This window comes from Engystomops pustulosus, chromosome 7 (assembly GCF_040894005.1).
Source record: "Engystomops pustulosus chromosome 7, aEngPut4.maternal, whole genome shotgun sequence".
NCBI lineage: Eukaryota > Metazoa > Chordata > Amphibia > Anura > Leptodactylidae > Engystomops > Engystomops pustulosus.
Window position 1 is genome coordinate 172843342 of NC_092417.1, and position 25000 is coordinate 172868341.

The window sequence follows — 25000 nt, forward strand, 5'->3', positions numbered from 1 at the left end:
ATTTGTCTAGGTCGTATGGAACAGAAGATAGGAGTGTCTTAAGTGACTCTTCCCTGGCAGCCTCCAAACGTAACTCATCTCAGATATAATATGACTGTTCTCTTATTGTAAACGGGGGAGATTTTACATAAAAGAGGGAATTCGAGAAAGGTCATTTCATCCCCCACCCGAGGGCGGTGGTAGTTTAGTGGGGTTAAAATCTTGTGAAAGCTTCCTGCGTTGCTCCAGGACTTCTCGGAAGTTCTTTGAGGTCACAGGTCACGACTTTAGCCAATGACCAGACTCCTTCTACCACAGGAGACACGGCGAGTGACACCCTGTGGTTCCGAGAAGTCCAGTCCTTGGTTGAATTGGGTTCTTTGGACCCCCATAAACTTCCAAATGGGCACAGGACCCAAAATTGAAGGTCCTGGAGCGACACAGGACCCAGGAGCTGCAGTGGAGCAGTATGTGCTCACTTTTTCTTATATTTGTGGAAACCCCCTTTAATTAGTGCTCTGGTTTTCCTCATGACCATAGGGTGTATTATAAGGTGTATTATGTGGCTGTTTTGGGGGTTTGCACGAGTGACATTGCTGCATGGTGTGCACTGGGCCTTTACTGACGTCTGTCACATTTCCCAGCACAATGGAGGGAGATATATCATCAAGTTTCTGAGGTAAAACTGTTCTAGTTTCCCATGGAAACCAATCAGAGCTCAGCTTCCATGTTATAAACAGCTGTGGGGAAATGAAAGCTGAGCTCCGATTGGTTGTCATGGGCAACTAGAAAAGTACTGCTCTAAGAGACTTGAGATAAATGTCTCCCAATATGTCTGAGGCCACACATTCTGGTGCCATCGACTCCACCAATCAGCGCTCAATCCACCTCATAGTAACAAGATCCTTCCAGCCAATCAGCTTCCAAGCTTCTCTCATCCCTTTTCTGAATGAAGCCGCAGGGCGGGAGAGAAAGTGTTGCTAGGCGACCGGACCTTCTTAGCCAATTGGAAAGCCACCAGACGAGCCGGACGGTTGAGAGATTGACGAAGAACAAGAATGAGGAGTCGCAATGGCAACGATTAACCAATCGTATTGAGTGGAAGGAAAGAAAAGGCGGGACTTGTTGACTGATTGTAGATTAAGCCTATCAAAACCAATATTTTTCAGGCCAATACGAAGGGAGGGAATCGAGAAAAGGGCGGGACTAAGGAGACTGTCGTTGTGGCTGGCCTATGGGGTGGCGAGTTGTAGGCGGGGGGCGTGGCGCCGGGCTGACAGGAGCCTTGTTCTTGTACACACGGTGTGCGGCGGCCGCGGCTCTTCCGGGTGTCGCTCTGTTTAGCGCAGTGACACGCAGGCCGGGACATGGCCTCTGAGGCGCCGCTGGCCGTGCCCTGCGCGGGCTGGTTCTGGTATCTGGGTGTGGTAGCCGCCTCCTGGTGGGGGGTGAGGGCCGCATGGCGCTTGCTGAGCGGCTTTCGGGTCTGGGTGCTGGGGAGTGGAGCGCAGGTGGGCCCGAGGACCGGGAAATGGGCAGGTGAGTGTCTCCCGGGAGCCAGAGCGGGAAGAGCCGCCTCATCGTCACCCAATGTCACTGAGGAGAAGCCACACACGGGGGAGGGGGCAGTACATGGGGTATGGGGGCAGTACATGGGGTATGGGGGCAGTACATGGGGTATGGGGGCAGTACATGGGGTATGGGGGCAGTACATGGGGTATGGGGGAAGTACATGGGGTATGGGGGAAGTACATGGGGTATAGGCGCAGATATAAGAGGGAGGGGGCAGTACATGGGGTATAGGGGCAGATATAAGAGGGAGGGGGCAGTACATGGGGTATAGGGGCAGATATAAGAGGGAGGGGGCAGTACATGGGGTATAGGGGCAGATATAAGAGGGAGGGGGCAGTACATGGGGTATAGGGGCAGATATAAGAGAGAGGGGGCAGTACATGTGTTATGGGGGCAGTACATGGGGTATAGGCGCAGATATAAGAGGGAGGGGGCAGTACATGGGGTATAGGAGCAGATATAAGAGGGAGGGGGCAGTATGTGGGGTATAGGAGCAGATATAAGAGGGATGGGGCAGTACGTGGGGTATAGGGGCAGATATAAGAGGGAGGGGGCAGTACGTGGGGTATAGGAGCAGATATAAGAGGGAGGGGGCAGTATGTGGGGTATAGGAGCAGATATAAGAGGGAGGGGGCAGTACATGGGGTATAGGGGCAGATATAAGAGGGAGGGGGCACTACATGGGGTATAGGGGCAGATATAAGAGGGAGGGGGCACTACATGGGGTATAGGGGCAGATATAAGAGGGATTGGGCAGTACGTGGGGTATAGGGGCAGATATAAGAGGGATTGGGCAGTACGTGGGGTATAGGGGCAGATATAAGAGGGATTGGGCAGTACGTGGGGTATAGGGGCAGATATAAGAGGGAGGGGGCAGTACGTGGGGTATAGGAGCAGATATAAGAGGGAGGGGGCAGTGCATGGGGTATAGGGGCAGATATAAGAGGGAGGGGACACTACATGGGGTATAGGGGCAGATATAAGAGGGATTGGGCAGTACGTGGGGTATAGGGGCAGATATAAGAGGGATTGGGCAGTACGTGGGGTATAGGGGCAGATATAAGAGGGAGGGGGCAGTACGTGGGGTATAGGGGCAGATATAAGAGGGAGGGGACACTACATGGGGTATAGGGGCAGATATAAGAGGGATTGGGCAGTACGTGGGGTATAGGGGCAGATATAAGAGGGATTGGGCAGTACGTGGGGTATAGGGGCAGATATAAGAGGGATTGGGCAGTACGTGGGGTATAGGGGCAGATATAAGAGGGAGGGGGCAGTACGTGGGGTATAGGAGCAGATATAAGAGGGAGGGGGCAGTGCATGGGGTATAGGGGCAGATATAAGAGGGAGGGGGCACTACATGGGGTATAGGGGCAGATATAAGAGGGATTGGGCAGTACGTGGGGTATAGGGGCAGATATAAGAGGGATTGGGCAGTACGTGGGGTATAGGGGCAGATATAAGAGGGAGGGGGCAGTACGTGGGGTATAGGAGCAGATATAAGAGGGAGGGGGCAGTATGTGGGGTATAGGAGCAGATATAAGAGGGAGGGGGCAGTGCATGGGGTATAGGGGCAGATATAAGAGGGAGGGGACACTACATGGGGTATAGGGGCAGATATAAGAGGGAGGGGACACTACATGGGGTATAGGGGCAGATATAAGAGGGAGGGGGCACTACATGGGGTATAGGGGCAGATATAAGAGGGAGGGGGCAGTATGTGGGGTATAGGAGCAGATATAAGAGGGAGGGGGCAGTACATGGGGTATAGGCGCAGATATAAGAGAGAGGTGGCAGTACGTGGGGTATAGGCGCAGATATAAGAGGGAGGGGGCAGTACATGGGGTATAGGGGCAGATATAAGAGGGAGGGGGCAGTACATGGGGTATAGGGGCAGATATAAGAGGGAGGGGGCAGTACATGGGGTATAGGGGCAGATATAAGAGGGAGGGGGCACTACATGGGGTATAGGGGCAGATATAAGAGGGAGGGGGCACTACATGGGGTATAGGGGCAGATATAAGAGGGAGGGGGCACTACATGGGGTATAGGGGCAGATATAAGAGGGAGGGGACGCTACATGGGGTATAGGGGCAGATATGAGGCAGGGGCAGTACATTGGGGTATAGGGGCAGATGTAAGAGGGAAGGGGCAGATTGATTGTGGTGTTAGACACATTGGGGCAGTGTATGACATAATTGCAGGGGTAGTGTATGATCTATATCGGGGGTGTAAATAATTGGGGTGTGTGGATAATACAAGGGGGTGACAAAGCTAATGATATAAAAAGACTGGAGGATTGGGGGGTGACAGAAGAAGCTATGAATGATGGGGCAGGGGGGCAGATATGATGGACGGTAAGGCATGGGGGGTCAGCATATATGGGGGGACACTAAGCGATGGGGGAGCACAGGAAATGTGGGGGGGCAACAACACTCAAATCAATTGATAGTTGTAGTAGAGGCCGGGAGAAATGAATGGAGGGAATGACTGTATAGAGACTGATGTGTCTATGAATGGAGCGGAGGAGACTGGGAAGAATGAATGAATTTTGGGTAACTAAGACATAAATATATGAATGAATGGATGAGGCTACAAAGAGTCTGGAGGGAATAGATAGGCAGAACAGAATGAATGAAAGTGACTGAGATGTGAATGAATGAAGAGAGGGGGAGGGGCTGAGGCAGAAAGAATGAATGAAGGGGAAAGATTGGATGAATGAAAGGTAATGACTGACATGAAAGAACATGGAAGGGGAGGCAAGTAAATGGACAGTCCTGATTCTATAAATGGGGGGGCTGTAACCTTAGGGGCTGGGGGGGGGGGGCTAGATGTCCCCTGTTTCATGGAGTGTTTGTTTACATGGACATTCATCCTGAATATATTCTCTAATCACAGATGACTGGGGTTAGGGTGATGCCCCGTTAGGGTGATGCCCCATTAGGGGGTGGTGAGGTCACGGTGGCAGGTTATTACTAAGATCCAGAACTCTGAAGTGGCTGGTTTGGGTGGTCATCAGGGGATTTGGGTGTCCCTGGTAAGGTTAAGAAGTGTTCCCCATTATTGTGTCTTATGAGGGAAGGGGCACCCCAACAATATGATCTGCATATACTGTATGGACATTTCAATGTGAAGCTCAATCCCCAGTTGCATCGTTGCCATCTAATGCCCATAATGTGAACTGCACCCTGGCTGATGTCAGTGGCCGAAAATTAAGATTCCCTTGCACTATGAGGCAACACTGCATCTGCCCTAAGGCTGCGAGTGGCACGTGCACTCTCCGTGGTTGTCCAGTAGCTGATGAAATAAATATATCCAGATGAGCTTGTGGACACCCCATTATAATAATTCACAGGCTGGCACCCCTTCGGGCTGGCGGAGGGCCCCCTTGGCACCCCTTCGGGCTGGCGGAGGGTCCCCTTGGCACCCCTTCGGGCTGGCGGAGGGTCCCCTTGGCACCCCTTCGGGCTGGCGGAGGGTCCCCTTGGCACCCCTTCGGGCTGGCGGAGGGTCCCCTTGGCACCCCTTCGGGCTGGCGGAGGGTCCCCTTGGCACCCCTTCGGGCTGGCGGAGGGTCCCCTTGGCACCCCTTCGGGCTGGCGGAGGGTCCCCTTGGCACCCCTTCGGGCTGGCGGAGGGTCCCCTTGGCACCCCTTCGGGCTGGCGGAGGGTCCCCTTGGCACCCCTTCGGGCTGGCGGAGGGTCCCCTTGGCACCCCTTCGGGCTGGCGGAGGGTCCCCTTGGCACCCCTTCGGGCTGGCGGAGGGTCCCCTTGGCACCCCTTCGGGCTGGCGGAGGGTCCCCTTGGCACCCCTTCGGGCTGGCGGAGGGTCCCCTTGGCACCCCTTCGGGCTGGCGGAGGGTCCCCTTGGCACCCCTTCGGGCTGGCGGCGGGTCCCATGGCACCCCTTCGGGCTGGCGGCGGGTCCCCTTGGCACCCCTTCGGGCTGGCGGCGGGTCCCCTTGGCACCCCTTCGGGCTGGCGGCGGGTCCCCTTGGCACCCCTTCGGGCTGGCGGAGGGTCCCCTTGGCACCCCTTCGGGCTGGCGGAGGGTCCCCTTGGCACCCCTTCGGGCTGGCGGAGGGTCCCCTTGGCACCCCTTTGGGCTGGCGGAGGGTCCCCTTGGCACCCCTTTGGGCTGGCGGAGGGTCCCCTTGGCACCCCTTTGGGCTGGCGGAGGGTCCCCTTGGCACCCCTTTGGGCTGGCGGAGGGTCCCCTTGGCACCCCTTCGGGCTGGCGGAGGGCCCCCTTGGCACCCCTTCGGGCTGGCGGAGGGCCCCCTTGGCACCCCTTCGGGCTGGCGGAGGGCCCCCTTGGCACCCCTTTGGGCTGGCGGAGGGTCCCCTTGGCACCCCTTTGGGCTGGCGGAGGGTCCCCTTGGCACCCCTTTGGGCTGGCGGAGGGTCCCCTTGGCACCCCTTTGGGCTGGCGGAGGGTCCCCTTGGCACCCCTTTGGGCTGGCGGAGGGTCCCCTTGGCACCCCTTTGGGCTGGCGGAGGGTCCCCTTGGCACCCCTTTGGGCTGGCGGAGGGTCCCCTTGGCACCCCTTTGGGCTGGCGGAGGGTCCCCTTGGCACCCCTTCGGGCTGGCGGAGGGCCCCCTTGGCACCCCTTCGGGCTGGCGGAGGGCCCCCTTGGCACCCCTTTGGGCTGGCGGAGGGCCCCCTTGGCACCCCTTTGGGCTGGCGGAGGGCCCCCTTGGCACCCCTTTGGGCTGGCGGAGGGCCCCCTTGGCACCCCTTTGGGCTGGCGGAGGGCCCCCTTGGCACCCCTTCGGGCTGGCGGAGGGCCCCCTTGGCACACCTCGGGCTGGTTGGTGGCCCAGTAGACGTTGCCCGGCCTTGCAGATGGGCTCTGTAATGTTCCCCCAGTCTTGCTGACGGCCCCTTTAACATCTCAACTCATGTCATTCCTCTATGAATTGACAATGAAAATGAATGCAGAAATGTATTGTATTGTAAACAAGCACATGTGTGCACCGGGATGGGGGTCCTGGTTACATTCTCTGTGTAGTTGGGGTTCCTCTCTGCTGTCCTTGTACTGAGTAAGGCTGGTATAAGGGAGGTGAGTGATCTACACTCTGCATATGGAGCTCTAGTGCGCCATCTGCTGCCTGATGCCTGGAACTACATCCCTTTAGCTTTGTATCAGAGTAGAATAGGACAATTAATAAGGTGCTGAAGCCTACTTGTGGGGCAAGATTCATTAATATCATCCTGATTTTAAGCGAAAACTAGTCATCCTTGGAGACATAAAATAATCAAAAGAAAATAAATAATGTAACATGGAGCCCTGTACTATCACATTAATGAAAAATAATCCAAAAATAGAAAATGTATAAAAATGTATAAATATTTTTAATGGCAATTAAAGGGTTAATTTCTAGTTCTCACTGGGTACTTCTTTTGGCCCTAATCTGTACAGCAGAGGGGTAGCCCCCACCCTGCACCGTGCCCCCCCCCCCCATTATCTGTTAGGGCTTGACCTTGCCCCCTGTGCACTATTGTCCCATATTCTGCTCCTGCAGAAATCTCTGAATCTCGCTGCTTCCAGGATGATATTTCTATGTATAACTTTTAGTTTTTATCAATGTGCATCAAAGCAGAATTGTGAATCGCTTTGCCTTTGCTTTTTCTCAATTGGAGCGGGCGCCATTCATGTGTGGGGGAACGCGGGGCTGGATGTAATCTGTGTAAACGGTGACTTGATGTGACTTAGCCCTGGAGAGGGGCCTGGTCATGTGACGCCGGCATTGGCTCATACACGTGCGGCGAGGGGGGAATAGGTGGGGGAGCGGGAGGGAGTTGCTGTAGATTACAGTCTACTTGTTCCCATTTACTGGCCACAGGCTCTTTCTGTATCTCTGCGCTTCCTGGGAAGTGAACGTAGGTCATTGGTGCTGTACTTTTCCAGAGCAACTTTGTAAGAAGTGATGGGAAGTAAGGGCTGCTGGGTAATGTCCCTGGTCTGGGCCCAGAACACTGCAGGTGCCCCCCATCCTGGTGTATAACACAGGATAAGCAGAATACTGAGTGCAGCCTTGGAGTATAATACAAGGATGTAACTCAGGATCAGTACAGGATAAGTAATGTCATGTATGTACACAGTGACTGCACCAGCAGCAGAATAGTGAGTGCAGCTCTGGGGTATAATACAGGATGTAACTCAGGATCAGTACAGGATAAGTAATGCCATGTATGTACACAGTGACTGCACCAGCAGCAGAATAGTGAGTGCAGCTCTGGGGTATAATACAGGATGTAACTCAGGTTCAGTACAGGATAAGTAATGTCATGTATGTACACAGTGACTGCACCAGCAGCAGAATAGTGAGTGCAGCTCTGGGGTATAATACAGGATGTAACTCAGGATCAGTACAGGATAAGTAATGTCATGTATGTACACAGTGACTGCACCAGCAGCAGAATAGTGAGTGTAGCTCTGGAGTATAATACAGGATGTAACTCAGGTTCAGTACAGGATAAGTAATGTCATGCATGTACACAGTGACTGCACCAGGAGCAGAATAGTGAGTGCAGCTCTGGGGTATAATACAGGATGTAACTCGGGATCAGTACAGGATCAGTAATGTCATGTATGTACACAGTGACTGCACCAGCAGCAGAATAGTGAGTGCAGCTCTGGAGTATAATACAGGATGTAACTCAGGATCAGTACAGGATAAGTAATGTCATGTATGTACACAGTGACAGCACCAGCGGCAGAATAGTGAGTGCAGCTCTGGGGTATAATACAGGATGTAACTCAGGATCAGTACAGGATAAGTAATGTCATGTATGTACACAGTGACTGCACCAGCAGGAGAATAGTGAGTGCAGCTCTGGAGTATAATACAGGATGTAACTCAGGATCAGTACAGGATAAGTAATGTCATGTATGTACACAGTGACTGCACCAGCAGCAGAATAGTGAGTGCAGCTCTGGTGTATAATACAGGATGTAACTCAGGATCAGTACAGGATAAGTAATGTCATGTATGTACACAGTGACAGCACCAGCGGCAGAATAGTGAGTGCAGCTCTGGGGTATAATACAGGATGTAACTCAGGATCAGTACAGGATAAGTAATGTCATGTATGTACACAGTGACTGCACCAGCAGGAGAATAGTGAGTGCAGCTCTGGAGTATAATACAGGATGTAACTCAGGATCAGTACAGGATAAGTAATGTCATGTATGTACACAGTGACTGCACCAGCAGCAGAATAGTGAGTGCAGCTCTGGAGTATAATACAGGATGTAACTCGGGATCAGTACAGGATTAGTCTTCTATATCCTGAGAATATTTGTAAGGTGGAGACAGTGTTGCACTTGCAGGTTTGTCTTCTGACCATAATAATTATATGGATAGAACCTATAACCCTGTATTTCAGAATTCATCTTATTTCCTGATCAATTACAGAAATACAAAAATCCAATTGGACCTCAAAGGATAATTCAGACTTCCTTAATAACATTACTCAATAATATGGTAGAAAAAGTCCCATGTTCCTCCTCCCATCACCTGCAGCCTGATCCCTTCTAGGTTTTTAGCTGTGATTATAGTTATTAATGTGCGATTTGTCCTTCCAGCCGGTGCAGATGTCATCACCAAGGTCAGTGATTGGCAGTAATGGTCACACTTTGCAGGGACCAAGCTGCAGGTTCTGGTCCTGGGGACATCTATGCGATGATTTATGTCTTTGTAGGGGTCTTGCGTTACATTGGTAGAACTGTATTTTTTTTCTTCCGTTTGGGAGTAATTGTGTTATCTTGCTCTTTTGTAGCTCCTGTAATTTTCACTTAAAGGGAACCTGTCAGCAGAAATTGACCTAATAAACCATCAATCGCCAATCAGTCTGATGTCAAGCAGCTGATCACCTCCCAGATGATGTTTCTTTCATGACCTAGTGCGGTGGCATCATCCAGAAAATCCACTCTGAAGTGATATGTAAGTTGGTTTTATGAAGTCAAGGAGGCGGAGAGTTTAAAACTGAAGTCAAGCTCTCCCTGCCTCTGAACACCCACTCCACTGTAATTGATGGTCCTGCATCCAGAGACGTCACTAACCGTATATGTCCAATGCACAATGTCAATCACAGAGGAGGAGGGACTCGGAGGGGAAGAAATCTTTGACTTAAAGGGGGTCTCCAGTCATAGCAAGTTGGGTCTTATCAACAGGATGGTGCCTAACTTGCTGATCAGCGGAGATGTCTTCCTGATGGGACCCCCACAGATCACAAGCACGGGGTCCAATGTACCTCCCAACCACCCCTCATAGCACCACCTAGATGGCCGGAGCTGAGGATAGGGCTTAACTTGGGGGAAAACCCCTTTAAGTGCTAAACGCTCCGCCTCAATGATATATGCAAGTATATTACATATCACTTCCAAAATGATTTCCTGGATGTGCCTGCCCATGAAAGGAACATGATCTGAAAAGGAGCTCAGCTACTGTCCAACAAACTCCTATTGGTTTATGAGGCCAGCTTCTGATGACAGGTTCCCTTTAAATTTATGTGCAAGAGATGCCGTAAGTTGCAATTAGCAGACTTTATGTACAGTGTTTGTACAGTTGTATCTAATTGTTACATGTGAATTACAGCAACTGATAAGACGAGGGTATTTTTGGATCAGATTTGGAGATGGTGGAGGTCGTCTGACTTGAAATCCAAAATGTGGCCCTTAAAGGAACACTGCAGTTACGGCTGATTGGTTGAATTATACCCTGTACAGGACCTTGTGGGAGGAGCAGGACTCTAGGTTCTAGGTATACATTGAAAATGCTCCTCCCTCCAGACCCTGCACCTTGTATTAGTCTATGAATTGGCATTGACTGGAGAGTTCCTTTAATTTATTGCTGCAGATCCGCGCCCGTTTTGTTGAAGTCATTGTCACATTGTCAAACGTGGGATCCGATGCAGTGTGGCATCCAATCCAGGGCGGCACCCATGTGGGGCTTTACCCCTGTTACTGTAAATTATGCCATAACCAAGAATGGGGGTCCCGTTACCCCATCAGTATGGGATGATGGGTTGTGCGTGTCCTTCATGGAGGCGACTGTGTATAGTTGTCTCCGGGAGCCCCATAGAGAGTATGTGAGCGGCCATGACAAATGTTAGGGGGCAGCAGGGACCCCTGATTTTGTGACTACTGGGGGTTCCAAGCAGTTATAATAACTGAGTCACTTGTGTTTTATAATGACCCAAAGATCCCCTTAAAGGGAACCTGTCTTTCAAATTTTCATCTAATAAACTACCACACTAGAAATATCCTTTCTAGAATTCCCTCTTTTATATGAAATCTAACCCATTTACCTACAAAAAAAATTCTCCTCCAAAGTCATGTGTCATTGAGCAAAGAAGAGTCAGATTTTACATTAGCTGAGTCAAGTTTAGAGGCTGCAGGGGCTAGGGTCATGTATGATGTTCCTAATCTTCGGTTCTATAGTAGCTAGGAACATGCTGCTGGTGTTGTATTAAAGATAAGATCCTCTTTACAGGCGGTCCCCTACTTAATAACACCCGACTTGCAGACGACCCCGAGTTACAAACGGACCGCTAGATGTTGGTAATTTACTGTACTTTAGCCCTAGGATATCTTAATCGGCTGTAGGAGTTATCAGAGGAGTCTGTAATGAAGCTTTCTTGTTACTCCTGGTTCTTATGACAACTCAACATTTTTAAAATCCAATTGTCACAGAGACCAAAAAAAATTCTGTCCGGGGTTAAAATGATAAAATATACAGTTCCGACTTGCATACAAATTCAACTTAAGAACAAACCTACAGAACCAATCCTGTACGTAACCCGGGGACTGCCTGTACAGGCTTTGTTAAAACATAATTATGAATGTGAGCAGCAGATAACGATCCATTTCCCAGCTTTATTTAACGGTTTCTCTGGTCCTGTACCTCCCAGAACCATAAGCCTGGTGCAGTCTGAAAGATGAGATTCTTATCTTGAATACGACAACAGCAGCATGCTTCTGGGAGCTATAGAACTGTAAATAGGGGCAACTGAAGTGACTCTCCCGCTGCAGCCTCTAAACTTGACTCTTCTCTGCCCATTGTGACGTGATTTATTCATTTTTTTTTTTTAATGGGTAAATGGGTGAGATTTCACATAAGAGGGAATTCTAGAAAGGGCATTTCATCCCTGACCTGAAGGGGGTGGTAATTTAATATTTGGGGTAAAATTTGGTGACCGTCCCTTTTTAAAGCTGCTGTAAGGAGTGGTCACTAAAAGGTTAACCAGTGTAGACGATTTTCGGCTTTTTATCCCCATGTTTTGCACGCTTGATCCCGTATTTTCTGCACAGCAGTGTTTTGCACCCGGCTCCCGCTCGCTCCTCGGATCCAGTCTCCGGGATTTCGCACGCGTCTTCTCATCCAGCAGAGGAGAAAAAAAAAAAAAAATCCCTCCTGTTCTCTGCAGAATAGAGGGTGCTGGAGAGATAGGAAAATCCTGCCCTGACAACAGAAGCTCGCCTCACGCTCCGCGCTGATTGGCGCTCGCCAACCTATGAGGCCGCGCCGCTCGGCTTCTGCAGTTTTTTTGCACAGGTGCAAAATAAGTTCCTGATTTATCAATGAAATATTCGTCCATGTTGCCTTCTCGGAGCCGATCTGTAATAAAATCCTTAAATCGTCCCCTCTTGTATCCAGGCTCATTACGTCGAGCAGGGACAGGAGCTGCGGGGCAGGCGCCTCGTCTCACGATCGCCCCCCCCCACTACTCTCCCCCCACCCTCCGAGCGCTCAGCAGATTAATAAGTTTTTCGAGACCATATGACTTTCTTCTATTATTATTATCAGGGGCGTCTTGCACCCTCCGCCGTCCAGTCCTATCGGATTAACCCCTCAGACGCCCCTTTAATTCAGTAGTGAAAGTTGTATCCTCATTGGTGGATTATTAGAAGGTGATGAAAATGTATCTATTTGTATTTCTGTGTCACGTATGTGAAAAATAGATTTCGGAAGGATTCAGAATTCAACCTGATAAACCGGGGACATAGATCATAGATCGCAGATAGGCACTGGTTATCCATATATATCCGTATATTTCTAAAATCGGCTCTTACGATTATGCTAATGAGACAGAAGGACTCTGGGGGTCGTTACCAGAGCCCCTCCGTGCTGTAGCTTTACAAGCTGTTATACTGTGCAGGAGCACTTCCTATCACTCACTGTGTGAGATTACAGCAGGCAGAGGGGTTGGGGGGGCAGACAGTGTAACAGCCTGTGAAGCTACAAAACGGAGGAGTTATGAGAACCACCCCAATAGCCTTTCAGACTCATTAGTATAATTATAAAAGTCGATTTTAGTAGAAAGTATAAGATGATTATCACAGTCACGGTGCCTGGGGCTATGAGTAAGTCCAATGGATTTTCATGGTAGATTTCCTTAAAAAAAAGCAATGGTCGCCTTGTCCCAAGGCCTCCACCAGTCTGTATGTGTCATTGCCTCATGGAATGGAGCTTAGCCAATCAGTGGCTGAGGCTATGGCTATTGTGGCAGTTGATTGGCTGAGAGGTCACTTCCTGTGTGTTTAGAGGAAACGGGAAGCGGCTCGGTGGGAAGTTGGAAGTTTTTGCTGGTGTTGGGGAAGGAGTGTAAATAGTTTTTACTTCCATTTTCTATAAGAAAACTGACTTTTATTTCATAGAGGACAATAACCTGGGGGTCTGTAATGGAATCCCCCTGATCCTGATGTCCAGCTCACATTACTGGTGCCAATATCCACCTCCTATTCCCATCGGAGAAAGGTTGGATGTCCCTATGAGTGTTCACCATATGGGCGCTGCACCAGTGTGACTGGGTCGGTTCCTTCCTGTAAAATCAGTGGGATTATCTAAGGTGACGCTACCTCTGACCTTTGACCGCGAATATGGGGGGGGGGGCTCTACCTTTGAGCTTGTAAGATTTCAGCTGCTGAAACCGGCTCATTACAGGGTACGGATAGCTCCTTCTGCAGTGTATCCAACCACACCGGAGGATCCTAGAAATCCCCTTTTCCGTGGGTGATCCTCCATTACTGTGATCATGGGGGGGGGTCCTAGTGTTTGGACCCCACTAATCAGCACCGGATCCCCTATGCTGTGGTATTTGCTTGGTATAGACAAGCGAGTGTAGAATCTGCAATACTAGGACAGATTATGTGGCTACAGCACTCAGAGTTGAACCCCAGTAATCTGGGGGTTCCCTGATTTCCATCCCTAACGCTTTTTGATACTTATTGATAAATTCAATATTCGCAAACCCATCTGCTGGCGTTGGGACCCTCGGGATAAGTTTGGGGGGGGGGGGGGGCACTGATAGATTGCGGGTACACGAGGGATACTATGAAACCTTTTGTCTTGTAAGTAAGATGTGCGTCCCCCCCCCCTCTGGCGGCGCGCTCCCGCCCCTCCTGGTCGCACATCCTATCTAGAGAGCGGTGCCAGCGGAGGGGGAGCGAGCGCGTTTGTATTCCAGCGGCGTAGCGCAGCCAGACAGGTCTGAAACAGAGTGTTTTATTTTTAGAATCTGCGTTGCCATTTTTATCCTGTAAAAATATTCATCAGTGTCTGTGTGACAGGCCATCCGTTATCATAAATATTCCACACTGCGGATCCGCGCCATTGTATTAACCTGTGCAGCCATCCTGCTTCTCTCCAGCCCCCACCCCCCCCTCCACCTTTTATAGCTGGGGGTCTCCATGTCACCTATTATACGTTTTTTTTTTTTTCCTTTTCTTCAATTTACCAGTCCTCCGCGTCATACGGTCCGGTCTCCCGCGCGTCGCTGCTGACGTCCTTGCCCTTTTTTTTGTCCGTTCTGACTTAAGCTCCGGACCCCCCCCCCCCCCTCCTCCCCCTCCCCAAATTAATACTCGGCGAGGGCGTAATTTTCCATTGCAATTTTTATTGTCCGAATACCGAATTATTAATGTGCTTGATGTGGTTGTAATCGCAGAATCGGAATCGCCTTGAGATCATTAGGATTGGGGATCCCAAATCCCCCTGGTGTGTATAGGGCTCTGCAGGTAACATTACCCTTCTATGGGCAGCACTTTGGCTCAGTGGTTAGCATTACAGCCGTGCAGCGCTGGGGACCTGGGTTCAAGTCCTAGGATCAACATCGGCAAAGAGTTTGTATGTTCTCTCCTTGTTTGTGTGGGTTTCTTCCGGGTCCTCCGGTTTCCGCCCACACTCCAAAACATACTGGTAGGTTGATTAGATTATCTGTCCCCATTGGGGCTCACACTGATTTGGCAAACCGTGCAGCGCTGCGGTATCTGTAGGCGCTATATAAATAATGGAATTATAATATTTATTATTATGGGTGAGGTAGAAAGAGCCTAGTAGTGTCTTCTCTATAGTAATATCATAGAGTTTAGAGATGGGACCAGGGGCCCCTCTGATTGGTCGGAGGACCCATCCTGTGATTACTTTTTCAATATATTTGTGGTTTATTGTCCCATTTTGGCCCTGACAGGTTCCCCTTTAAAGGGTATGTTCCCAACAGATGGATATGTTGCAGATTTAAAGGAATTGTCTGGGATCAGGCTGCTTTGTTATATGGACCCCCCAGGGGTTTCCAATATAATTCACACTCTATACTATCCTCTCTCTCAAACTATTTTACTGCCAGTATACAGTGCGCCCCCTACAGGCTGTAGCAGGGATGCACTTCCAAAGTGCACTCGCTAAACCGAAGCACCCTGTCGGCCCCTCAAAAATACTCCGATCTCCACATTATTATGTGTCCGTATCAATGGATACAATGTATAAACGGATAAGATTTTATCAATCTGCGAGATCCCTAAATCTGGGGCGTGTCCGTTTTATGCTGCGCTTTTCCACCTGCGCAGTAAAAGCTATTAGGGGCGCAGCAGATTTGGTTTTGGGATCTGCAGTGGATGAGGGGCGCAGCAGATTTGGTTTTGGGATCTGCAGTGGATGAGGGGGCGCAGCAGATTTGGTTTTGGGATCTGCAGTGGATGAGGGGGCACAGCAGATTTGGTTTTGGGATCTGCAGTGGATGAGGGGCGCAGCAGATTTGGTTTTGGGATCTGCAGTGGATGAGGGGTGCAGCAGATTTGGTTTTGGGATCTGCAGTGGATGAGGGGGCGCAGCAGATTTGGTTTTGGGATCTGCAGTGGATGAGGGGCGCAGCAGATTTGGTTTTGGGATCTGCAGTGGATGAGGGGGCGCAGCAGATTTGGTTTTGGGGTCTGCAGTGCATGAGGGGCGCAGCAGATTTGGTTTTGGGATCTGCAGTGGATGAGGGGCGCAGCAGATTTGGTTTTGGGATCTGCAGTGGATGAGGGGCGCAGCACATTTGGTTTTGGGATCTGCAGTGGATGAGGGGGCGCAGCAGATTTGGTTTTGGGATCTGCAGTGGATGAGGGGGCACAGCAGATTTGGTTTTGGGATCTGCAGTGGATGAGGGGCGCAGCAGATTTGGTTTTGGGATCTGCAGTGGATGAGGGGCGCAGCAGATTTGGTTTTGGGATCGGCAGTGGATGAGGGGCGCAGCACATTTGGTTTTGGGATCGGCAGTGGATGAGGGGGCACAGCAGATTTGGTTTTGGGATCGGCAGTGGATGAGGGGGCACAGCAGATTTGGTTTTGGGATCTGCAGTGGATGAGGGGCGCAGCAGATTTGGTTTTGGGATCTGCAGTGGATGAGGGGGCGCAGCAGATTTGGTTTTGGGATCTGCAGTGGATGAGGGGCGCAGCACATTTGGTTTTGGGATCTGCAGTGCATGAGGGGCGCAGCACATTTGGTTTTGGGATCTGCAGTGGATGAGGGGCGCAGCAGATTTGGTTTTGGGATCTGCAGTGGATGAGGGGCGCAGCAGATTTGGTTTTTTGGATCTGCAGTGGATGAGGGGGCGCAGCAGATTTGGTTTTGGGATCTGCAGTGGATGAGGGGCGCAGCAGATTTGGTTTTTTGGATCTGCAGTGGATGAGGGGGCGCAGCAGATTTGGTTTTGGGATCTGCAGTGGATGAGGGGGTGCAGCAGATTTGGTTTTGGGATCTGCAGTGGATGGTGTAATTTAGGGGGTTCATACTTGTATAGGGTAGAATTCCGGAGTCCATAGGATACATTGTAGTGTCTTTGACTTGTTACTTTTGTTACTTTTTGGAATGGATAGAATTCCATAGTGTTACTTTTCCCCCCTCGGAGTCCCCTCGCACGTCATCCGTTGCTATATTTAGCGCTCTCGTCCGGGGACCGCATCTCTTCCCGCCATGTTGGTTCTTCTTCTTCTTCTCCCTCCTTTTCATGAAGATGCGGGGAGTCGCTTGCCGTCTTATTAACTTGCAGCCCGCATACTCCTCATCTTTTGTTCTTTGTTAAATGTGAGCTGGCATCTGTTAGACCGCGTTAGCATTCAGTCTCGGGGAATTCAGCGCTTTCTATATTCGGCTTTGCTAAAGCCGGTGCCCTGTTTTGCACGAATCAATTGGGGGCTGCTATTTTTAGCAACAAAGGGGAATTGAAATAGCAATTTTCTTTCTATGTAATGGATCCCCAAGAGAAATACTGATGTAAGTTTTCTGTCATCCTCTTCTTCTGCGCTCCCCCTCCCCCTCTTTGCCGCCGTAGCCCCCCCCCCCCCAATCTTCCTCCATTACTCCCCATAAGAACTGATAGGAGAGGCAGCTGTCACGGCTTCGCTGCAGTATTAATCTTTAATCAATGGAGTGTTTGCTCTCTTCGGGCGGTTCTGGGGGTCCCTCTCGATTCGGGAAGCGATGGGACCCAGTGTGGGCTTTCAGATTTCGCTGGGTTAAGGAAGAGACAGGACGAGCTATAAATACTCCCATCGCTCGCAGTCTTCCTCCAGTCTATTTTTTGATGTTTGATTTAGATAAGGTTGATTGGGTAGAGGCTAAAAATAACTGTTCCCAGAAAGTTGAGGACAAAGAAGTGTAGAATATTTTTAACCCACGACAAGCGAGTCGCCGTCACTACTTCTGATGGCGCTCAGTGGGGATGTGTGTCGTAGGCTGCGCCCGTGACTCGCTCTCCTTACAGTATGTAAGACCTATGAGCCGCCCGTACAATAAGGTCTACAGTACTACAAGTCCCAGCAGGCTCTTGTACAGTTATACTGTGACAGAAGTGCAGCCAGTGTTGGGCATTGCCCCTGGAGAGATGTGTAATCAGACCTCTGTGTATGTTGTTAGTAGCAGCAGGACTGTGATATATGGATTTATATTCCAGGGTTGTAGATTTTCCAAGTGCGCTTGGGGCGTTTCCTCACACTGCTGTGCTCTCTGCAGCCAGTGTTCTATATTATCCCTGTAGGGACGTGTAATCAGACCTTTGTGTATGTGATTAGTAGCAGCAGGACTGTGCTATATCGATATTTAGGATTATAGATTTTCCAAGTGCACTAGGGGAGTTTCCTCACACTGCTGTGCTCTGTGCTCTCTGCAGCCAGTATTATGTATTATCCCTGGAGGGACGTGTAATCAGACCTCACACTGCTGTGCTCTGTGCTCTGTGCAGCCAGTATTATGTTTTATTCCTGGAGGGACGTGTAATCAGACCTTGTATGTGATTAGTAGCAGCAGTTGTAGCTTCTCCAAGCGCAGTGGGACTGCGTCCTCACACTGCTGTCCTTTTTAGCTACACTGCTCCTCCTCTCTACTTTGTAAAGACTATTGCATGCCTCTGTTTGATTGCTACAACTTTCAGTCTTATAGGAGAGGATGGGCTGTGAAGCTGCTCAATGCCGAGAGCTAAGAGCACAGCAGTGTGAGGACACTACTCCAGATGCTGCGATCCAGAAATATAAATCCTGATTTCACAGCCCTGCTGCCAGTAACAACATTAAACAAAGGTTTCATTACACATCTGTCCAGGGATAAGAAATAACAGTGGCTGCACAGAGCACAGCAGTGTGAGGACATGCCCGCTGCACTTGGTGAAGTTTCAGCCCTGGAATATAAATGCATATTGCACAGTCCTGCTGCCACTAGCAACATACATGAAGGTCTGATTACACATCTCTCCAGGGATATTGGTTGCACAGAGAACAGGGCACAGCAGTGTGAAGACACAATTCCAGTGCACTTGGTGAAGGTATAAACGTGGTATATAAATCCATACATGCACCAAAGTATAACTACACATCTCTCCGGGGACAATACGTAACACTGGCTGCAGTCTACATTGTCACCCCTGCTGATGGGTTCCCTTTAATATTGTGCCTTTAACCTAAAAACTACCCATACATAGAGGTCACGGAGATGAGGTTTGGGTGGTTTTTAGCATGGTCAGTCCTTTTTTCTCCAGAATAAAGACCCCCCTCACCGATGTACTCTGACAATGCAATCACTCTCCATTTACATAAACCATGCACATGTAGAGGAGGCTGAATGTCCGATCATCATAAACCTGACGCCTAGGGCCCCTGCTGATTTCTAGGATACAGTAGTAGTGGGGTCTGAAAAACCAGGACAGCCGATTCCTTGTAAAATAATGGAATTCTGTGGGATTGTAGCCACCACAAGAGGGAGCACTGTATACAACTAAACCCACTGTAACAGTATGCATGAAGACTATGAAGTGTATATTCATGGCTGCCAGATGAGGAAGGAGACTGATTACTGGATGAGTGCATGACCTATACAGTGCATGCAAGGGGTTCTGGGAGTTGTAGGCAGAATATGGGGAAATGGCTCAACGCAACGGAACACAAAAACAAAAGTTTTTCACACTTTGCTGTGTCATTTAAAATTATGGTTTACAATCTTTTTCGAAGGACACATTCATGTTTTAGACAATTAGTGGATATGATTCTGTCTGTCGGCAGCCATCACTAGGGGGAGCCCAAGAGTTGACTGCAAATGCATTAAAACGCAATAATAATTCTCAGTCTACAGTAAGCTGTTGAGCTCCCCCTAGTGGCGGCTGCTGCAATACCAAATTTGATCAGTAAAATCTGTTAATGCTGTTGTTCAGGGTTGGTCCCTCTTCTGTTGTGTGTATTGTAGGATTATGCTACTTTTATGTCCAGTTTCTGATGTGTTAATGATTCATTTTTCCAATGTCTATAGTAATTCCGTGTCTGTTCTATGATTTTTCCCTGCAGTTGTCACCGGAGCCACGGATGGGATTGGGAAAGCCTATGCAGAAGAGGTAAGCAAACCGCAACCTCCAGCGATGCATCCAAATATCCCATCCAAACACTGAATAAGGATCATAGGCAAAGGATCACATTTTACTGAATCGGGTTTCGTTTCTTGATCAGAAGTTGTAGTGAATAAGGGAATTGTGGGTTTTCTTATTGATTATTGTTTTGTTTTTATTTTAGTTTATACAGTTTTACCTATAGCTGCAATAGATGAAAACAAAAATGTTTCCAATACATACATTCATTATCTTATTGCAGCTGTTTATCTGTCTCTCTACCTTCTGCCAAACATTTTGGTTGCTATGGGCAGTCCGTTGAGTTAAACTCGACAGACCTGATGGTCAGGAAAAGGTTAGGGGGTGGGGCTATGCAGTGTACTCGTCCTTCTCTGATTACAGGAAGCGGCTCCATCATGTCTGCTCTGTCCTGTCTACACTCTGCTCTCATGTTCTCACACACCGTAAACCTTCCTCCCCTGCAGCCACTCAGTTTTATAATCTAATGTGCACAGAATATCATCTGTAAGTCTTCCCTTTCTCTACAATGCCAGGGTAGGATCCGCACAGCAGCTTGATACATAGGATGAAGACCATTTTACTTCTGTGTGTGTTGTGTCTCCTCCGTTCTCTGTACTCCCTACCCTCTACTAACCAGGAATAAAGGGAGAGTGATTGCATCTGATGAACAGCCTGACCGAAACATACATCTAGTAGTCATGGCACATCTATCTCAGCAGGTTGTGTGTACAGTGGTCATAAGGCTGTAATAGATTATAGGTCTATCTGTGTAACACTGTATAGGTGCATCTGTAAGGGTGTGTAATAATATGTTCTCTAGAACTGCTAGTGGTGGAGAGGAGAGCTGAGCATTATGGGAAGTGAGGGAAGCTTCTCTGGCCTCAATGTCCTTAGCTGATGTTACAACCAGGAAGTTCCAGCCCACTTTAAGATTAGCTGAATATGATTTTATAAGGACTGATAGATACATGAGGCTGGATCTCAGGCTAGGACGAAGGCAGCAGCAGTGTGATATAGATATTACTGGAATGGCTGTCAAAGGCTTTCTCCAGCTGTGCCAGTGTGTTACAACTATGTAACTCTACAGCCTATTTGTCCCAATCTGGAAAATCCTGAATGGTTCCTTAATTTTTCCTTTTCTTGCAGTTGGCCAGACGTGGAATGTGCATCGTCCTGATCAGCCGGACCCAAGAGAAGCTGGACGAGGTGGCCCAGGCTATAAGTGAGTCTAACACGGACCCTATATGATGGGGAGGGGGTCGTGCTTCTTCTGCTAGTAAGTGGAGGCAGAGAATGGAGTGACACCTGCTCACAGCATAAGACTACAGCGTTCAATCTTTAAGCAAGGAGACACATAAGTCTGCATGGCAGCTGTGTAAAAAAAACGGAAGAAAATTTGTGCATTATGTTTAATAATAATTGCTAATGTTTGCTAAAGTTATACAATTTTCCAGTATACTTAGTTTCAACTACTCACAGTTTTCTAGATCTCTGCTTGCTGTCGTTTAGTAGGAAGCTTCATTTTTTACTTCCTGTGGACAAAGCCAGGTCCCTGGTCATGTAATGTCACAGAGGTGCACGGCTCGTTATATCCCTGGTCATGAGCCGTGCACCTGTGAGACATCACGTTGTACATCCCTGGTCATGTGATGTCACACAGGTGCATGGCTCGTTATATATCCCTGGTCATGTGATGTCTCACAGGTGCACGGCTTGTTATATCCCTGGTCATGTGATGTCACACAGGTGCACGGCTGGTCATATCCCTGGTCATGTGATGTCACACAGGTGCACGGCTCGTCATATCCCTGGTCATGTGATGTCACACAGGTGCACGGCTGGTCATATCCCTGGTCATGTGATGTCACACAGGTGCACGGCTCGTTATATATCCCTGGTCATGTGATGTCACACAGGTGCACGGCTCGTCATATCCCTGGTCATTATAGGGATGACCAGGGATGAACAGGAAGTAAACAAATAAGTTTTGTATAGAAGGACAGCAAGCAGAGATCTAGAAAACCTTGAGGAATTGATTCAGAAAGTATTTTGGAAAATTGTACAACTTTACATTACACAAACATTATCAATTATTTGCCGAGTGTGGACAAGCCCTTTATTTCCAGAAGTTATTTTTTTTATGACGAGGTCCGTATTTCACAATACTTCCCGATCAAGGATCTAACGAAGCAAGCGAGTGGCATTATAACGATGTATAGTTTGGATCATTAGAGTCCTGGTTGGGATAGTATTTGTAGCAATCGCTTCCTGATGGGGACTACATAATGATGCACCATGTAGCTGTATAATGGATGTCTGAACGTGACCCTAATCTGATACATGGTCTTGCATCTCCGTCCCATGTTCTTAGATACACAGACCTGTTTAGCTGTAATACCAGACACAGCCACTACTAGGAGGATGGTGCTAGGCCTGGTGAACAATGTATCCAGCACCGGTTCAATACAATCCATCGGAGCATTGGGCGCCCACAGCAAGTTTTAGTGTCCTGTAAGTTTCCTCCATTGTATAATCGTGTCCAGGCTTCCATCTGAGGTCCTGTTACACTTCTATGACTTGGTCAGGCAGAGGGGAGCCCCCCGCTGCCAGGACATACAGCGCCTCCGGTCTTCTGTAGGTGCATGAGCCGTGCCAGGGCTGTGTTCTGGACGGTCTCGCCGGAGCCGGCTTACTAACGGGGGAACATCCAATATCCTCTCCGCCGGCCTCTTCCAGGATCCCAGATGCTTCCCTGTGGTGGGTCCTGAGTCATCACCAGAGTGGATCACGTATCCTCCTGTACAGCGCAGCCCCCCCCCCCCCATTACTGCCCTAGAATAATAGCACTTACTTTTATTTCGAGGGGAAACTTCTCCTTTTTCATAAAATATTACATAACTATATTATTATGAGCGCCCGGTGTCCATAGCCCGTACATTGTAGTAATGTATAGAGCTAAGTACATACACTACAACGGGGTATAGCAGGTCTGTTCATCCTGAGCCACCTGATTCATAAACAAATCGCCACCCCTGACTATTAATGACAATGAGCATTGCACTCGTGACCCTCTTATCAAGTATCCTCTGACTCAGCAGTGTCTGTCCCAACATTCCTGATAAACCAGGGACATTACTCATAGATCCGGGCACCGTGACTGTGCTAATCTTCTTATATCTGTTATCCACGGCCTCCTTCCTTCTAAAAATCAACTAATTGATCCAAAAGGGCTCTGGCGAGGGTGTGTTACCAGAGCACCTCCATGCTGGAGCATCAAAGGCTCTTATGCTGTGCATGAGCACTTGCCTCTGCCTTCTGTAATCTCACACAGTGGGAGGGGGCGATAGCAAGAGAGCAAGTTGAGGGGGAGACAGTGTAACAGCCTGTGAAGCTACAGCACGGAGAAGCTCTGGTATTGCCCCCAGAGTCCTTCTGGCTCATTAGCATAATTATAAAAGTTGATATTAGAAGGAAGGAGGCCATGAATAACAAATATAAGATGCCTGGATCTAGTGTCAGTGTCCCTGGTTTATCAGGATGGAATTCAATGGGAGATTTCCTTTTTAAGAACCGAGAAATTAACCAAATTCCCCGGAGCCTCTGATCTGTATTTCTGCATGAATGGACCACACAATGCTCCCGCCTGCTTTTCTCTCAATGGAGAGGGGCATGATGGGATTGCAGGAAGCTGTTGCCCTGATTTTTTTTTTTTTTGAATGATAGAAAAAAAAAAAATCTGGGATAATCTCTTCCTGCACAGAATCTGGGATTCCAGTATCCGCCCAGAGTTTGTGGGGGGAGACGCAGTAAATCCTGTAAATCTTCTCTGCCATTCCTGATCCAGATTTACACCAGGCTCATTCAGAGGGTTGTAGTGTTTTTGGGGCACAGATCGGGGGTGCGGCACCACCACATGCAGCAAATCGGGGGAAGGTTTGCGGAAATGCACCCAATGTGCACGTCACTGATAAAAACTTTAACAAATCCCACACCTTTTAATGTGACCCTTGTCACATGACCCTTATTTTGGGTAGAAATGTTAAAGATTAGCCAAAGAATACAATTCACACAATTCCGCTGGCAAGTCTTCTCCACATCTGTACAAACTGTAAGAGAGTGAATGAATTCTACAGCACTTACTCAGAGTAGGAAGGATGGGCTGTAGAAGCATTACAGAGCACAGTAGCGTGAGGACACACCCTGTATATCACAGCCCTGCTGCAACTAACAGCGTGCACACACGTATGATTACACATGTCTCCAGGGACAACACCTCAGATGGTAAAATGGAGATGGTAAATGGAGATGGTAAAATCCTGGAATATAAATCCATAATTCACCATCCAGCTACTAACAATGGACAAAAAGGTGTGATTACACATCTCTCCAGGGACAATATCTAACACTGCAGTGTAAGGACACGCCCTGTATATCACAGTCCTGCTGCTACTAACAGCATACACAAAGGTCTGATTACACATCACTCCAGGGTCAATACCTGGCTGCAGAGAGCACAGCAGTGTCCTGCATTGTTGGGGCAAATACGCTGATTCTGTCCCCTGACTATCCCTGCAGCTGCCTGCAGGGGAGGGAGGCTGACTGTGTCTAGAACTTATTGCTTCAACTGTGAAAACCCAGTCCAGCCAGATTCCCGACAATCAAGTTTTCTTTATTCGGTTACATCATAACCACTCCATGAAACGATCCATTACAGTCAACGCGTTTCAAGCGGTACAACCGCCCTTACTCATGTCAAGATACAATCTAGAACTTATTCCCTGGCAAGTACCAGAGGTGGAAGGAGACTGATTCTGTCCGGGATACTCTTCTCGCAGCTGCCAGAGGGGGAAGGAGATGGCATTTGTGCATTGTACACCATTGAGCTGCTGCCAGAGGAAGGAGAGTGATTCTTTCCAGAACAGGAAGGGAGAGAGGAAGAAGACCTATTCTATATAGAACTTTGCCATGTTATGGCTGCCAGAGAGGGAAGGAGACTCATTCTGTCAAAAGCGCAGAATATCCGCAGTATAAAGTAGGACACGTGGTTGCAAGGAATTGATACTGTCAGGAATTCTGGTGTGGAAATGATTCAATCACAGCCCCTGTTAAAGAACATCGACCATCTGGGTGAAAGTCTGTATGCAAATGAGCCTGAGGGGCTCCTCCAGGCTCGGTTAACACCTAGCCCCTCGGGCTCATTTGTATACAGTCCTTCATCCTGGTGGTAGATGCTCTTTAAGGACACATTGAGGAAGATGAGTGTCCTCTGTATCCTTCTCCTATTTGGATCTT

The 25000-nt window shown here is 49.0% G+C and overlaps 1 protein-coding gene across 2 annotated transcripts in view; it reads left to right on the top strand.

Moving 5' to 3' along the window:
* Positions 1-915: 915 nt before the first annotated feature.
* HSD17B12 (hydroxysteroid 17-beta dehydrogenase 12) overlaps positions 916-25000 on the top strand; it is a 47970-nt gene continuing 23885 nt past the window's right edge. Inside the window, exons 1-3 of one of the 2 annotated variants that reach the window (XM_072118996.1) lie at positions 916-1094; positions 19650-19696; positions 20855-20930. In XM_072118996.1, coding sequence (XP_071975097.1) covers positions 929-1094; positions 19650-19696; positions 20855-20930 — 289 coding nt within the window. In that variant the 5' untranslated portion in view covers positions 916-928. Of the gene's footprint in view, positions 1095-1218; positions 1519-19649; positions 19697-20854; positions 20931-25000 lie in introns of those variants that run through there. The other variant, XM_072118995.1, reaches the window with a different exon arrangement.